At 30.0% G+C, this 18,521-nt stretch overlaps 2 protein-coding genes across 5 annotated transcripts in view; both read right to left on the bottom strand.

Moving 5' to 3' along the window:
- LOC117179981 (membrane-bound transcription factor site-1 protease) overlaps positions 1–348 on the bottom strand; it is a 36,977-nt gene extending 36,629 nt beyond the window's left edge. For 2 of the 4 annotated variants that reach the window (XM_033372247.1, XM_033372248.1), the window contains exon 1: positions 5–348. The gene's annotated coding sequence lies outside the window, so the exon portion shown is untranslated. The remainder of the gene's footprint in view (positions 1–4) is intronic. The other 2 variants (XM_033372246.1, XM_033372245.1) reach the window with 1 other exon arrangement.
- Positions 349–14,768: 14,420 nt separating this feature from the next.
- The window catches only part of LOC117180157 (multiple epidermal growth factor-like domains protein 8), a 54,298-nt gene continuing 50,545 nt past the window's right edge, over positions 14,769–18,521 (bottom strand). The window contains exons 23-24 of the mRNA XM_033372506.1: positions 16,538–16,725; positions 14,769–16,434 (exon numbers count right to left, since the gene is read on the bottom strand). Of these exons, the coding sequence (XP_033228397.1) occupies positions 15,580–16,434; positions 16,538–16,725 (1,043 nt within the window). The 3' untranslated portion in view covers positions 14,769–15,579. The remainder of the gene's footprint in view (positions 16,435–16,537; positions 16,726–18,521) is intronic.

The raw sequence follows: 18,521 nt of genomic DNA, 5'->3' as shown, positions 1-18,521 counted from the left end.
CTACTCTGTAAATTCAGTTTTCATCATTTCATAACCTTAATTTTCTTCTGCGCTGCCAAACTATGTCGATGCACATTTTCATGTCAATTTAAACGTATTTCATTCTTCCACTTAAAAAATTGTATTTTGTTATGTTTTATTTGGTTGGTTAGAAATGCGGTGTTTGATTGAATTCATATAAATAACAGTCATCAATCACGGGAGAAATTCCCAGGAAACGTATCAGTTTCAATTGGTTTCACTCCGCTTTCACCAATAAAAAAGTGTCCACCACGGAACACGGACAGCAGTCGTAATTTGACATTTCTGTTTTCTTCCAGTCTAACCAGAGATGAGAACTTATATTATCTGATAATTAGGTATTTTTACTTCAATCACTAGCTAACTTCACTTCGTTGAGTGCTGAGGGGAAAACCGATGGAGAATAGACCTAAGGAGACGAAAGTAATGTCACTGAAAATAAACACATTTTTGTCCTATGAAAATGCTTACAGTATTTCCCGAGTATAGAGTATCGTGCTGGTGTAGCACGGATAAAATAGCAGCCGCCAATGTTGACATTTTATATTATTTACCACTGTGATATGACAGTTATTTACATAGATTAGTTGTTATTTACATAAAAGCAGATTTATATAATTATAATAATTTTATTTATTGCAAAATATCTGTGATTGACTTGTGTTTAAATGAAGCGATACTGCAATGGATGAGGTAGGTCAAAGATATTATAATATCTTTGGATAGGTTCTTTATAATTTTTAGCACAAACGAGTCGCAACAAACGAATATACAATAAGTATATAATTGATCAGTTTTAAATTTTTAGCGCTACACATCATAGAACTGACACCAAATTTTCACTTCAATATAACATTTTTTACATGGATATAGGAATTTCGCAATTTTTTACACTATCGCCACGATCGAGAAGTTCCAGCATTTTATTACGTTACATACAGACGACAGAAAAATGCTCGTATTAGGCATTTTCACTTCATCGTCAGCTAAATACACTTCGTTGAATGCTGAAGGGAAAACAATGTACCAAATGCATGAGACAAAACTTTATTTTTGTGATATCTTCGTAATGAATAATAATCATTATCATATTATTATGTAATTAAACATTTCTTAACAAATAAACATTATTTTTCAAATACACTTATATGAATAAATTAGTTTTTACAAAGATATTAGCAAAATAGGGCAAACATGGACCGAATCCCATGCATTTGGTCCATTCTTTTGGCCTCAGCAATCAACGAAGTGAAGTTAGCTGATAGTTGAAGTAAAAATTATTTTTGTTTGAAAATTTAAGTATTTTGTTTAAACCTACTTTTTTTGGTTCAAAATTATTTTTTACTGAAAATAGAACTATCTCGTCTTTGTTAACATTTTTTTATTTGTGAAATTCATTTCTTTCGAACAAAACTCAACTATTGTATTGCCCATTTTTTTTATTGGTGATACATTTTTTAACGTAAAAATAAAATATTTTATTTTAATTTCGCCTTTTTTGTATAAATCCAACTGTATGTTATTTCATATTAAATTATTTTTAGGTAGGATTATCAACTAATCAACTTTTTGTTGAAAATGCACAAGTTTTTAGTCAAAGTTGAAGATTCAATTTTTGTTGAACAAAAAGTTTCTCTACTCCATTTTTGGTTAATTTTTATTGTTGAAAATTTATTTTTTGTTAATAGAAAATTTACCTTTTTTAAATTAGAACTTTAAATAGATAATTGGAAATGTATGTATTTTGTTAAAAATTTGTCTTTCTAGTAGAAACATATTCTCCTTATTTGAAAACTTATTTTGGTTGAAAATTAAACTGTTACTTTTTTAGTTCAAAATGTATCTTTAGAAAATTATACTATTTACTAAAAAATAATAGTAGATTATGTATCCAGACTGTAAAGTTTAATTTTAGTACCGTGAAGCATACGATACTTTATCTGAAATAGGTAGAATAAGCGCATTTTATTTGAAAAATATCGCTTGATTGTACCACGTACGCATGCGCGGGGGGCGACGCTATTAGCCTAAAATCTACTTCTTAGTTTAAAGTATTTTTTAAATGAATTCTTCTCATTATTTTCTTTCACTTTTCTTTTACTTCTCACTCACTTCTTACTCCTTTCTGTTACTGTACGTGACTCACCGTGATACAATAAAGTGCTATTTTACAGCCGCTCCGCGGGCAGGTAAATCACAATTATTCTGCCTATTTCAGATCAATAATGATATCAAAACACGTTCTTTGAATTTTTTCAGCAGACAATAATGTTATGTGTGTAAACCTCAGAACTACGCAAGAAAAAGTGACCAGTAATACAAATGTTTTTTTTTTTCTCTTCAAACTGAATGACTTACACTTTTAATTTATTTTACAAATGAGCTATAAACTTTTAATAATAATTTGTATAAAAAAAACTATTTTTCATTTATTTAATTTAAATTTTCGCAAAACTCACCCCCTTCCTTCATCTTGAGGTCGCTGCCATTTGGTATTTCAGGTTAGGTGCAGGGATGGGGAAGTAAAATACCCTAGGTAATTTACGTGGTTTTTTAAGGTAATTTACTAGGTATTTTACATGCCTAATTTCTTACACTATGTATATCAAGCGTATATGGGACTTTACGTTTTACGGTTCCCGTTTTCCTCCACAAATATAACCTCTGAAACTTGCTGCACATTGCAAGCATTCCTTGAAATAAATGAAACAAATTAACAAAATCACATAGGTACATAAGTTTACCTATTATAATGAAGTTGGTTTATCAATGTATATTTTATTAGGTACAATTTTTTCCAAAATTGAATATAAAAACATATGAGCAGCTTTTCAGATATTAAATATTAAATTGATCAAAATTTAACAATAATAATATTAACAAAAACATATAAATAAATGTGAAAAATAATTACAAATTACGAAAGCTTTTTAGGTTTGAATAATTGACCGGTATTCCTACAAAATATATAATAATTACAAATATTTAACCGACCAAATGTATAAGTATTTCAAAATTATTTACTTACCTGTGTCCCAGAAGATGCTTACAAGCAACATTTTTAAATATTATTATGCAGAAAAAACATTGCGCTCCATTTAGATGACTTTGATTATTTTTATTTAATAGTATACGTTTGAATTTAATTTCATAACATGGAATTTATGGCAGCCCGAAGTGTTTTTGTGTTTGCTTTGTTTCAGTTTAGTTGACATTATAGTTTTTTAATTAAAAATATTGGCATTGGAAAAAGAAATCCTACGAATACCCGTACCAGGAATTCAAAAAAGTGAGGTTACGCAACAGTTCTACAGGTCCGCCATCTTGGTACGTAATTAGTGTCACCAGACTGGGTGTCACATCCAGGCCCAGTCCAGAGACCACTTGAATTTTTGTCTTTAACTAAAATTCACTACCATGTTTCTTCCGTATTTGAATTTAAATTCAAGTTTCGTTAAATTTTAAAATAACCTATCCGTTGCCGCCACTGAGTGAAAAATCACTACCCAAAATCTGAAGATGCTGAGGGAAATGTAATATTAATTGAACACAAGATTTTGCTCTACAGGAATTATTCAATTTATTCAATATGTTGTTCAATGATTTTAATTAGGTAACGCACTCTCATATAATTTTAAAAAAATGACAAGTTTCATTTTCAGAAAGCTGCATCCAGGCTTACGTGGAAAATGTAAAAGTTCTATGAATACAAGTTTGCAAAAGCTAAAACCGATACAATTTGACCGACGCTCAAACGAATTCTCTGCCTTGATACTAATTCTGACCCCTTTTATAGACTCACTACTCCCACTGATTTTTTGTTGATCGAAAAGGATCTATGGTCTATTAGTCATGGGTTTTACCATCGCAAGTGCATTAAAATTCATCTAGAATATTCTCCCCTTTGAGAATCATCGAGTTTTAGCAATACTAAACACTTAAGAATTAATCGAGAATATTCTCCCCTTCTTACAAGTGGTTTTCCAGTTAAATCCCACGCATCAAATGACTAAGTCACCCCTACGATTTCAGGGCACCCACGAAAACGGCCCCCAATTGCAAAGTGAGTCAGTCCTATCTACTCACTCAAATCCATTGAACCTATTTCCCCTTTGTAAATATTCGATAACCTATAGTTGAGAATATCAACCATGGAAAATATCAAATTACTTTTACTAACACTATGCGTGCGACAGGTATTCGACGTGTTTGTAACAAAAACAATAAACATACAACTTTTCAACACTCTGAAAGTCTTGTACACTATGCACTTGAAACCACACTTATTGGAAGCTTTCGCGTTTATACAGTGATTTTTAATTGTAACATCCTTGCCTTTATTCACAAACTATGAATTGTTCAATCATTATTTATATACATTTCACTCGCGTTCACATCGGCGGCCATATTTTTTTAAGTGTGGTTGGCACGCCACGCTCGGGAAGTTTTGAACTGTACGTAAGTGTGATTTTGCACATGTGTGTGTGCGCACTTCTAGCAACAGAAAAGTGTTCATTTTCAGTTTCACTAGTTTTGTCTCCTTATGTCCATTCTCCATGATATCAACCATATGCTAACTTCCGCATTCGTACTTTCAGAATTTCAAGCTACCCTTACTTATAATTGTAATTTATTACTTTGTTTTTATTTTAAATTTCCGAATGAATCACTCTTTTCAAGCACCTAGTTTGTCGCTTTGGTTTCATCCTAACTTCCCTAATGAGTGACCTTGCAATTTTAGACTTCTAGAAAGTTACAAAAATTCAATTCAAATAAGATTTTACTTAATTCATACTTTGAATTTCCCGCGCGTTTCAAATATTCCCAGGATAAAGTAATCCCCCATACTTCCATCATGGTGTCCCTAGTTTCTTCCCATGACCTATGAAAATTTCCAATCAAAAATGCCACTCCGCTAAATTAGGTATTTTCACTTCAGCCGTCAGCTAACTTCATTTTGTGAAAAGCTGAGAGGAAAACAATGGATCATATGTATGGCACAAAACTTTCTTTCTGTAATATCGTTGGAATTTATGATCATCATTATCATTTTATTATTTCATTAAATAGTGATTCAAAAATAAAAAATATTTTTCAAATACACTTATATAGAAAAAATTAGCTTTTACGAAGATTTTAGCAAAATAGGGCAAAAATGAACTGAATCCCATGTATTGCGTTCCTTGATTTCGCCTCAGCAATCTACGACGTGAAGTTAGCTGTTGATTGAAGTGAAAATACCTATATTTTGTCTGTTTTCTACGTAAAAACTTGACTTAGGTATTTTACGTAAAAAACATGCTGTTACGCGTAACTGCGCATCCCTGGTTAGGTGATGATATTCAAGATGTCTGTATGCCGAGGACCAAAAAGTAATACCAAATTCAACGCCACCTGGCGTTGAAAACTGGAACTAGAAAGAGTAGGTACAATTTTAAAGATGTAAATTATTTTTTATATAAAAGTGTTTTTACGATGGTTTTGTGAAGTATAAAACAATGATTAAATACTAAATACTAAAAAAAAATCGTCATCAAAAGTAAATAGTTTTAGATAGAATTTCCATCTTATACAGTGAAAAAATATATTTTTGTCAAACAGGTTTTTACCAAAAAACAACAATTATTTCATTATTTAGTGTAAGTTTCGATGAATTTAAGTTTAAATAAAATTTAATTAACGTATGCAGTGACAAATTTTATCCAGATTATGCGAAGAATACGAATAATAGACGATTTAGAGTGGCCGTTTTAATCCAAGAAAAAAATTCCCGGTCATTTCCCGGATCACAAACATTTTTCATGGTAAATGAAATTTAAAGAATCGAACTCTAAAGCTATCAATTTTTTCATTTGAAGTAATAAAAACTGAGCTGCAAATAAAAGCACTCAAAGTGGAACTCTTGAATTTCAAACTTTTAAAATTGGAGTTTAAAAGTTTTTTATTCAATAATTTTGTATTTAATTCCGATTCAAATGCTCAATAACTTACACTTAAAAAATGGAAGCTGCTTACACTTTTAGACTGAACAATTTAAATTAAATTCAGTTGAATTGCAAAATAAATTTTTTAACTCTTATCAATTGTAGAGTTAAAAGATTCAGATTGATTTGATTCAGTTCTAAAAATATTAATCCACATTAACGTTTTCAAAGCTCTAAAGTCTAAATTGAAGAATCAATCAATGAATAAAAATTTTTCAAAAATATAACATTTTAAGCCAGAAACATTAAAAATTGAACAATTACATTTTTTTATAAACTGAACACTTCTTAAATTAAAAATTAAATTATTTATATTTTCAACGGTTAAAAAATCCTGAAAGTGCTTCCAAATCTTATTCGAAAATCTTGAAACATCTGCATGTTGTTCACATTTTTTTTAAACTTTTTATTATTTTTGTAATTATTTCAGAACTTTTAAACATCCATTAAAATTAATCCAATTTTTTCGATTTTTTTTTAATTCTGCCAAATTAAACAAATTTCCTTAAAATCTTCCACATTAATTTTTTATATTTTTGTAAATCTTTCTAAATCTTTTTGAATAATCACTCAAAATTACCTTTTCAAAATAAAATTCATTATACATTTTCATAGGGACTGTTTTTTAATCTTCTGAAGCCTTCTGAACTCATAACAAAATTAAAATTAAAAAATTTTTTAAAACTTTTAAATATTTCTTCAACTTCGTTGATTTTTTTAAAGAATAATATTTATTCAATTGTTATTTATACATCGAAGTTAAAAAATTTGACTTACAAAATTAATTTTTTTTTTAAATAGAACAATTAAAATGTAAAGTTTAAAATGTATTTTATAATATTTAACTACAATTACTGATTTTGAATAAACAGTCAGATATTTCTAAATATTAAGTCATTCTTATTTATTTTAAATAAAAAAAATTGTAATGAATGTTTTAAAAATGGAATATTTTAGACTAAAATAATATGTGAAATTTAATAAAAGCTTTTAATTATGAATATATTATTTCGAAGTTATTTTAAAATTGAAAATAGTTTCTAAAGTTTCAATCGGGCGTTTACATTTGTTTGACTAATAAGACTTCCCTATTGACATAGTTTACATAATTTTTAACGTTAGAAACTGGAAATTCTAAAATTGCGAACTGATTAAAAATCATGGTTAATTTATATTCCAGTAGAGCAACTAAAATGTTTTTTATCTATAATCTTCGATTTCAAACGCTTCTAATTTTTAATGGCTTAAGTCTTTAAAATTGCATTTTAAAATTCTTTAAAATAAAATGTACAGCTAAGAATTAAAATATAAAGCTAAAAATTGGTTAAATTTGAAGATTTTGGTCTATAAATTTGTAAAATTTCCGGTCAAAAAATAAACTGACGGTCATTTCCCGGTCTCATGAGATTCCAGATTTCCCGGTTCAGCGGCCACCCTGCGATTGAATTTAAATAAGAATTCTAACCTAAATTTCAGATCAGTTTTTAAATAGCAAATATTTCATGTATAAATGAATGAAAATTTACTTTGAGTTTAACCATTCCCAGTTGCAAATAATAATTTTGTTCTATACTGAAAAAACTAAATTTCATACCCCGGTGTTGGTATTCTTGCTTGGCCTACAATATAACTCCGTTCCCCCACTTGGCAATAGAAACATTACCGTAAGTGATACGCACAGTACCGGAATATCTTAGATTTGAGTGCGCAGGTGCGCAGTTGTCCTCTTCCTATACATGGAAAAGTATGCGAGTGAGAAAGTTTGTCAAATTGACGTAAGTTGAGAGGTTCTGTTTGTTTGTTTTGATGCAAGTGTCAGAAATGTGTTCTAAGCCATGAGGTGTACTTTTTAAAAATGACAGTAAACTGCTCCATACTGACGAGCACTATAAATTCCGTAAGCGGAATAATTTGATTATCCAAATAGATTTTAACGTGCATATTACGTAAAACAGCAACTCTTTTTCTGACGCTTAAATCATCCTCCATTTTTTGTAAAGCACAATATTCTGTACCTTCTGCATTCTAACCCCACTTTCTTGAAGGTAACATGTCTCTGTGTAGGCTCCTTCTGAAATACGTAAAATTGAACTCTGCACAATCATTCTCTTTCTCCTGGCTGACACCTGTAAAATTAGTAAAGAAATAGCTTTCAAAATTATGTTTCCAAATCATTGTGTGTATGTGAGTATTCTCAGGCGAAATAGTCTGGCCGGTTTGAGACTATGTGTAGGTCCGATTTGATTGATTTAGTCTCGGAGATAGTCAGAGAGATTTGGGTCCTTTTAAGAGTGATGCGATGATAATATACTTATATACTAATATACAATTTTCGAGTTGAATTCAATAATGTTGTCTTTTTTGGCGTATCTCATTCCATTTACGATAAAGGTTGTATTAATTCCAATTTTAAACATTAAAAACAAGTTAGATATCTGATATCATCGAAACCCGTAGATTCCGAATTGTTATGTTTTAGACTGTTAACTATGAAATTAAAAAAAATCTTTTTCTGAATTTTAATCCGAAAGCTTAACAAAGGACCTTCTGCTTGTTATTTATGATCGTATTTTTATTTCAGTTTCGGAAAGGACATTTTAAAGCCTTTAAAACATTTAAACGAGCGACCTGGACCTTTAAAGTTTAAATATATCTACCTGAGTGCCTGCGGAGAATTTCTCAGAGCTTCTCAGAGCCTTGAGAATCTTGAGCCTATTTATCATATTACAAATTTAAAAGGTACTTACCTATATGTTTCCTTCTCAAAATCTGTTCACATATTTTTCAAACAAGTACCGAAAATACTGTTTATATATTTATTTTGAGTATCTTTCGTATGATGATCAACAAAAGAACATAACTTCTAACTTACGTCAATTTGACAAATTTTCTCACTCGCACACTTTTCCATGTATAGGAAGAGGACAACTGCGTACCTGCGCACTCAAATCTAAGATCTTCCTGTAATGTGCGTATCACTTACGGTAATGTTTCTATTGCCAGTTCAGATGGCTTCCCACTGGCAGTTGGGTCTCTATTCCTTCGTGTTGTCCCCCCAGCGTGCAGACATCTTACCAGCTAACTTCACAACTTGAAATACTAACAGGTTATCCGGCGGCATTTTCAAATAATTAATTTATATTCCGAAGATTATCTTGGTTTACTGAATCCAGCTACGTTTTTACTATTTATTCATTATAGTGAGAAGAGTGTGGACGGAAGTATTTACTATTTTTACGTAGTAAGTGGAAATCCGCACATATAAAAAGCAAAGTTGGAGTGATCATATTCTAATTCTCTTTTATTCAGCTATAATATACAGCAATTCACAATTCCTTTCATATTATGGATACTTGAACTAAAACAATATCTGAATGTTATTCTTCAATACCCTTTGACTCGTTTTAGTTATTCTGCATTTTAACATGGCCGAAGATATTTTTTTCAATTATACGACACATAATGAAAATGTATTAATTTACACAAAAAATGCAATGTTTATAAAATACTACTACGTTCTGTACAATCGCAGAATTAAAGGGTCATTTATACATGATGCAGTATAATATATCACTTTGATATTATTTACAAATACAATATCCTAAAAGAGCACCGTATAAATAAATTATATATATATGCTCCTACAATATAACAACTTAGCAAGATCTACAAAGAAAAAGGATCAATATTATTTGATTGAGATGCAGAAGAAATGTAATTGTGGCCTTATCTTTAAGGAAGTATCATACATCTCTTTGTTATTATTTTTTGAAACAGTAACAAATGGAGTGTAAGCTTATATTTTCAGAAGGACGGACAAGAAATATATTTACGGCATTTTTTATATTATTTAGCGATTAAATAGTACAATAATGTCAAAAAAAAACTTATACAGAGAAGATAATGATATATTGTAAACAGATTGACCCTTTTTCTCTTGTAGACGTCAAAATTAATAACATTTTGCATTAAAGTATTCATAATCCATAAGTATGTTTTGATATTTAATTTTTTACTTTTTCGAGTAAATTAATCTAATTTCTCTAATTTAGAATAAAAGGCCAAAACGAGGTATTTCGTACATAAGCGTATCAAAATTTATTTATCAACAAAAGAGCTGCTCAATTTAATTTTCAACTTGTACAGGATTACAACAATTTCCAATAAGATTACGTTCCAATAAATAATATACGATAAATAAAGAGTATCGAACTGCATATAAAAAAATGTGCTACAATATCGCATTTCAAGTAGTTATGTACAAATTAGTTATAAACTACATCAGATCCCAAAGTAATTCTAAAAAAGAATCTTTTAAATTAGAAAATAATTATATCGACGTTTCCAAATAAAAAGGTTTCATCTCGGAGAAAGAGAAAAGAAAAGGTGCTAACCCGTGGAGACAAAATGAAAAGGCGCTTACTCGAGTGGCGAAATCTCGAAGCTTCAAAATCCCATATCAATTGTATTGGGAATATCAGCGCTCTCATCTCTATAGCACATTTTTATTTGTTCTCCACGAGTTAGCCCCTTGCATTTAGTTTATCCGAGATGGAACTCTTCCATTTGGACACGTCGATATGCAGATAATTTAATTAAAATGACCATTCTAAGCTTTATAGGTCAGAATGGGACCAAAAAATGCACATCACATAATATACGTTCGAGAAAAATATTAAAAGTGAATTAAAAACATAATTTACAAATCTCGAACGAATAACCGTAATTGCTGTTGCTGTTCAACATATAGGAAAGTTTTCGAAATTTTCGCTATAATCTGGTCGTAGATCTTTCCAACTCTATGTATTCAACTATACATGTACACACTTTTATACTCCTAAATTATTCTTTTATCAATATAATGTAAGTATATACAATTAATTAGGAATTTCGTGCCACATTTAACCAGTGATGAAAATGAATCTAATTACAATAAATCTAGCCGCTTTTGCTTAAAAAAACTGGACGACTTTAAGAAACGTGAAATACTGCCAGAATGTAAGCTAATCTAATCAAGAGAACAGATTAGATCACGCACTTACCACCCTTCTCACAAGATCTTGACTAATGAAATATGTTGCAGCATTTTTATCAGCAATTACACTATATATGCAAATATTTGAGTATGTACATTTTTTTAAATGTACAAGTTACAATGTGTAAATAAATTTAGTAACAATCGTATATATGGCCGCATTACAAATCTACTGTGCAACGATTATGCGATGCAGAAATAGGAGTGTTTCTTAATACTGTTTGTTAAAATGGTACAAAAATCATTTTTGGCGAACACATCTTTCGCTTTGAAGAAACTATTATCGTCCTAAGATTCGGTAACTCGCGGTGTTGACTATGACCTTTAAGAATCATTTTGAAATGTGATTGCTATTCGATATTGAGTTTAATTTTAAACACATATACCGGAATTTTAATTTCCTTCATTCTTTATATTTTATGATATTTAAAGTTCTTAAAAAATCTACCCGCTGGTACATTTAAAATATCAATAAAGTTTTTATCCAAATTCTGTTAGCAAATAAAATGTAGCAGAGTACTCAATATTCAAATGATAAATTTCACACGGGGCGTTTAAAACATATCTTCGAATAAATTACATTAAACTTAAACTATACAATAAAGATTCACAACCCTAAATGACAAAATACAATTTTTTAAATTCTATGGCATACTTACTTCTATATATTTTTATTATAAAATGTCAATTTAATATTCGCGGTTATAACAATATTGAACATATGTAGGTACTTATCAAGGACTTGCTAAATCTCAAAACAACCTGTCGTTTTGTATATCGGTCGGGTCAAAAAAGTCCCCGCAACCCACTGTATCGTTTCCCATACCCGCCCGAACACTGAGCCAACGAGGCTCTTACCTGTGTTTCTTTCTTCGTATTACCGTCTACTTATTATTTTATACCCGATTCACGAATACATAAATACGCTATGTTTAAAAAAACATACAGGTACATATTACCTCAGATCAATGTAAAAAAAGGCATAATATAATCTTGCGATGGAATGAAGAGACATTCAAGGAATATTATGCCTTGCAGAATATATTATTAAAAAATACAAAAATGGACGCCCGTTAAAGAAATTCATTTATTTTTGTAGAGCCCGTTGTCAAGTAAGGCACCAGTCAGTGACAGTGTTAGTTTTCATGAGTACAAGATTTAGCTTTTCACTGTTCTATGCGCTTAAATTACGAGTTTCTTACATTCTCACCAGAGAAAATATTAGTAAAAATAGTAATAATATGCATTTATAGAAATAATATACAATTTGTGGGACAAAATCGAGTGCGAAGCACGAGGTACGCGATGAGATTGAGTTCGTTAAAGTCGAAGGAGTTTTAACTAAAGGGAGTTCACAATCACCAAATTACTGCTGTCGTTGCTTTGATCTTTTATTTTAAAAAGTGTGTGCACATGTGTAGGGTATATACAAAGACCGAGCGCGTAGCGCGAGAACCAACAATCGCGCGCCCCGGGCGCGCTCAAACTTACGAGCGAATCGAGCCGCGCGCGATGAGGATGTGCCCGCGAAACGGGGATATTTTTTGTCAGTATCAGTGAAGTAGTTTTTTTTTAAATACCAAAAGCATGATGGCAGCAATGTCCCGCATTGCTTGTTATTAATTATTGATTTTTGTTGTGTTTCGTACAAGTCGATGGTTCAGTGACACATGTGCGCACCTATCAATGACGGTGCTTTCCCCTATCACTAACAGGTTTTTTACTAGTGTACTGAGTATCTCAAAGCTAGGATGAACTAGAAAGCAAATGATGAATGTTATGTATTGTAAAAAAAGCAAATTTTGTTAACAGTTAACTAATTATGACTTTTGAAAAACGGGATTATTTAAAGAATCAGATTGTTCGACGAAAATCAGGGTGGCCGTTTTGATCGACGAAATAAATTCCCGGTCATTTTTTGGTTTTTTCCCGGTTCGCAAAAATTTTTCACGGTCATTGGAATTAAAAAAATGGAACACTAAAGCTAAACAATTTTCCACTTGAGGTAATAAAAACTGAGCTGCAAATGAAAGCAGTCAAAGTGGAACTGTTAAATTTTGAAATTTTGAACTTTTAAAATTGAAATTTAAAAGTTTTGAATAAAAAAATTTTGTATTCAAATGCTCAATGCTCAATTTTCAATACTCTAAATTAAAAAATGTATCAATGAACTTTAAAATTGTCAAAATTATATAATTTTAAGGGATTTTAATCTAGAAACATCAAATATTGAAAAATTGAAAAAATGTTAACTGAACACTTCTTAAATTAGAAATTTAATTATTTTCTTTTTAAATAGTTTAAACGTCCTTGTGAAGCTTCAAACTTTTATTTCAAAATCTTGAGAAATCTAGAAGTTGTTTTAAATTTGTTTTCAATTTAAAATTATCTTGGAACTTTTTCAGAACTTCTAAACATTTGTCAAAATGAATTGAATTTTTTCAACAATTTTCAGAAAATCCTGCAAATTTTAGAAAATTTCTTTACAATTTGGATGTATAAATAACAATTGAACATTTATTATTTGTAGGTAAAATCTGAGTAATTTTAAGAGATATGTAGAAGTTTTGAAATGATTCAAACTTAATTTAAAACTTGAAATGATAGCCTAATATAAAATAAAATATACATTTTCGCAGATTTAAAAATTAATTTAAATTCTTTTCCAGATTAGTGAAAGGCTTCAAAATAATAAAAAGATTTTAAAAATATTCCTAGGAAAATTAAAAATAACTTTTCATTTTGAAAAATTATTTTAAGAGTATATTTAAAAATTTTTTAAAAGATTTAAACAAAATTTTCAAAAAAGATTCTAGAAGATTTTAAGAAAACTTTCCAAAATTTGCATGATAACTTTTAATCTTTTTAAAACTCCTAAATATCTCTTAAAAATACTCATATTTTTTCTACAAATGTTCAATTGTAAATTATACATCAAAATTGAAAACATTTCACTTACAAATTAAGCATTTTTCAAATACAACAATTAAAATTGTAACGTTCAAAGTTTAAAAGCTCTTCGAAATTTTAACGATTTCAGGCTTTCTATGTTAAATGATTCAGTTAAAGATTATTTACTTTTAAATACTTGGTTTCAATTTACTTGCCTTAAATAAAAATTCAAACATTGCTAAATATTCAATAATTAATCTTCTTTTTAATTCAAAAGTTCAAATTGAATGGGTTAAAAATTGAATATTCTAGATTGAAACAATATTTTAAATTTAATCAAATACTTTAATTAAGAATATATTATTATGAAGTTATTTTTATGTTGAAAATAGTTTATAAACTTTCAGTCACACGTTCACATTTGTTTGATGACTAAGAATTTCAAATTGAAACCGTTTAAGTTTTAAGATTAAAATCTGAAAATTCTTAAATTTTGAACTGGTTTAAAATTGTTTTGTCAAATCGTTTTTGTTCATTTTTATTGCTTAAAATACAGATAAATTTAAAAAAAAAATGATTCATTTATGAAATAGATATGTTTTTCATCCAAAATTTTCAACATCAGAGACTTTTATTTTTTATTTCTTCAAGTATTTAAGACAGCATTTAAAAAATCTTTAAATTAAAAATGTAAGCTAAGAAATAAAAATTTTCAATTCAAAATTTTTTAAGTAAAAAAACTTTGAATTACGCATCGTAAGATAAATAATAGCATAATTGAAAAACATAACAATTCCACTAATTATTTAAAAACTGTTGAAATGGAATGTGTCTTCTACAAATTTGTAAAATTCCTGGCAAAACAAAAATTAACTGTCATTTCCCTGTTTTTCCCGGTCTTAAAAAATTCCCGGTTTCCCGATCCAGCGACCACTCTTAAAATGGAAAGTCTTCTGCTTAATTTCTAGCAGATGATTTGCTTCTAGATCATTAAAAAAAATGCCTTTTCTAAAGAATTGGAGAGTCCATATCGTATCAAATAAAGGTTCGCGCGACTCAACACACTTTTAATCAATTTTTGCGATAAGAATGATCATCAAAGTCGAAGGAAAGTAGAAAAAACCCATTAAAATGAACAGAAATAAAGGTTTTTTCCACTCTAAACACGACTGATTCTACTTAAAATGTATTTTCATTGATCTTGTCACTGTTTTCTTTTATTACGACTTCTCTGACTGGTTTATATCATTGCTTATAATGTATCACTATACAAACCTTTGCCCTCCAGGCACCACTCATCATAACACAAATTTGCTGACTGATATTCCACTTCCTTATTTTGAACGATATTTGTTTTGACAGACGACGATGCACCGACTCGGTTGTATTCCTGAGCACTCTCCCTACTTGTAACTCTATCTACGCGAGAGGCGCGCATTTAGATGGCACCACCGGCTATGCTTCTTTTTACAAAGCCTTCATTTACGTTTTAATTTCAATTAAATTGGTCAATAAACAAATCCAAACAGGGTGTCTCACCGGCCGCATGTTACTGACTGGTGTCTTTACCTTGAATAAAGCTCAAAAATTGTTCGGAAAGCGCATCGATCTTAACATAATTATTTACAAATTGTAGACAACATGCAGCTAATTGACCGCATGACTGTTTCTGCGTCTTAAGAAGACACGACTATTTACGGGATAGACTCTAGTCAGTAGTATCAAAGAACTACCAAGAGCCAATTTTACGGGAGCTTGTCCGCCACCTGGTAGTCTTATAAATACTGTGGCCACAGCAGCGACCCCATCGTCGGTTGGTTCTACCGCCACTGGTCTAACATCACTGTGGAAATTGACGACTTTATTTCGCCTACCTTTCCGCTGTGGTGAACTTGGACTGCAATTCCTTCCGTCGCGATCATAAAGAATCGTGGCCGAAGCGAATGGCCTTTTGGCCATGTGTAACATCTCCACTACATGTCTCCGTCGAGCTCTTCGCACATCGGCCGCTTGTTTAGTCTTCCAAGCGACTACGCATGCAGCCAGAAATAAAAAGAAGCAGGAGAAAAATACAGAAAAGAAGACAAAGAGATCGATGTGCAGTTGATCTTGTCGAAAAAATATCATTCCGTAAGCTGCTTTACCGTTGATTTCAAGGCTGGGGATATCGATGGCTCGTAAAGCAATATGAAACTTTGTTTGCCCTAATTCATGCTTGTCCTGTGGCAAAGTCAATACGAGTCTGTTGGTGAGATTTCTAACCACGAGTAATGTATTTCGTTTTTCTATTGTAACATAGGTAGCTAAACCTTCCGCGTAACGTTCCATCACCGTATACTGAGGTGCAGTATTCCAGTCTGGTTCGACGGTCGATCCATTTTGTATCATGTGGAACGATGGATGTAGATGAAAATCAACAGTTCTAATTCTATTGTGCGAGTAATCTTCCGACCAACCATCGTGGTAATCTCTGTTCCATTTGAATCTATTATCGAGCTTAACCTGTTGCAGTAAATATACACGATGCAGACTTTTTTCATCAACTAACACGATACAGGCGCGCATAGAATGCGAGATAAATTAAAAATTTTCAAAAAACACTCACCTCTTGGTATCCAGTGGAAGAATTTAAGGTAACTACAAACGAGTCATCACGTGGACTAAGATACAAGTCTAAGGCGCCTTGCGTCACGTCAACCATTACTCGTATGTCGACATTCATGAAACGAGGTTGCACCATGTAGAACACCGTTTGCCCCGGATTTAGAGGCTTTGGTTTCAACTTACATTCGTCTGCAATTTTTAATATATAACCGTATGTAGAATGAATGAAAACATATTTTGGACGAACAGAAATTCAAATTTTAGGTGCAATACTGAGAATATAAATATCAAGAAAATATGAGTGAAGTTAAGACAAACGTCTTCTTATGTATCTATGTTATAATAGGATGTACAGTCATTTGATCAATTATATTATTAAAGCCCATCTTTTATTATAAGAAGTTTTTTTACATATACTGCAAATTTATATTAAAATTAAAGAACCAAAAAATATTGTCTATATATTACATGTTTGGAGAAATTTCGACACAAAATGTATACAAAATGGTTTTTTTATATATAATATTCGTAAGTAAATTTTTCATAAAAAAATTGAATTTCAGCAAATGAATTTCAACTAAAATATGAATGTTGCAAAATAAAATGATTTCGTAACAAAGTGGTTCAGCTAAAATTTACAAAAAAAAAGTTGAATCCTCAAACAGAGAGGATTAATTAAAAAAAAAAAAAAACAGTGACATTTTTATTCAAGAAAGATGACATTTTTACCAAAACAGATGAATATTTAAATAAAAAATACAAATTAAAAAAAAAAAACATTAAATTTTCATCCGAAAAAGATTTTATTTTGACTTTTCAAGATCAAAATATAAGTTGTAAACAAGACGTAAATTTCCTGCGAAGATTATACGTCAGATTAAAAAGGCGATGTTTCAACGAAACAGTTGAAATTTTCATAAAAAAGGATACATTTTTTAAAATGATTGAATTTTTAAACAAAGCGTTGTATTTTTATTCAACAAAGATGGAATCTCTACTAAAATAGATGAATTTTTAAATAAAAACTGGAAATTATCAAAATAATAGTTGAAATTTCACACTGAAAATATTTCTGTTTAAGTTTTAATCATAAAATAAGAGTTTTAAATGAGAAAGAAATTTTCTAATAAAAAATATGAATTTTCAACAAAGCAGTTTAATTTCTAACGACAGAAATAAATTTTGAACAAAATAGTTGAATTTTAATCAAAACTGTTGCATTTTTATTGAAGAAAGATGCAACTTCTAGTGAAATAGATTAATTTTTTTAATAAAAAGACCAATTTTCGAAAAATAGTGGAATTTTCAACCCAAAAAGACGAATTTACAACTAAAAAGGATGACTTCAACAAAATTGTTGAATTTTTAAACAAATAATCTAATGTATAACTAAAAACGTAATCTTGTGAAGAAAGAAACCAATTTTCAACCTAGAATATTTTATAAATTAAATAAAACAATTTCAAATTAAAATTGAAAAAATCTCAAATTTATTCTGCTTGACAGTTTAAAGTTATAGAAATTCTTTTACTTTGACAAGATTTTTCTTCTTTAAAACCCTGACGTTTCCCTGGCCAATAAAATTCCTCGACCTAACAAAACATTGCTGTTAGCTAGGTTCATTTTTTACTCACCAGGTTTAATTTGGCGTACAACGTTAACCCTCAAACGGTACACTCCAACCCAGCATACGTAAACGCTACACTGGTGCGAATTGGTTTGCTTGCAATGTTAATATTAAATATTTAATATATTGAACATATAATAAGCAACTAGCATATATCACACATATTTAACATATATATTTAATATATGTGAAGATAATTCGCTGCAGCTGTGTTTCCGTAAATGCCAACAAATGGAAAAAATTTCAGGTGCGAATTCGCACCAGTGTACCATTTGAGGGCTAAATACTTATTAGATTTCTGTGCAATTATTGCAATTCATTTTTTGCTTTTGCGAGTTCCGAAAAATTATGTACATGA

The sequence above is a fragment of the Belonocnema kinseyi genome, chromosome 9 (genome assembly GCF_010883055.1).
Source record: "Belonocnema kinseyi isolate 2016_QV_RU_SX_M_011 chromosome 9, B_treatae_v1, whole genome shotgun sequence".
NCBI lineage: Eukaryota > Metazoa > Arthropoda > Insecta > Hymenoptera > Cynipidae > Belonocnema > Belonocnema kinseyi.
The sequence above is the reverse complement of the archived record's forward strand: the minus strand, read 5'-3'. Positions and strand labels throughout refer to the sequence as shown.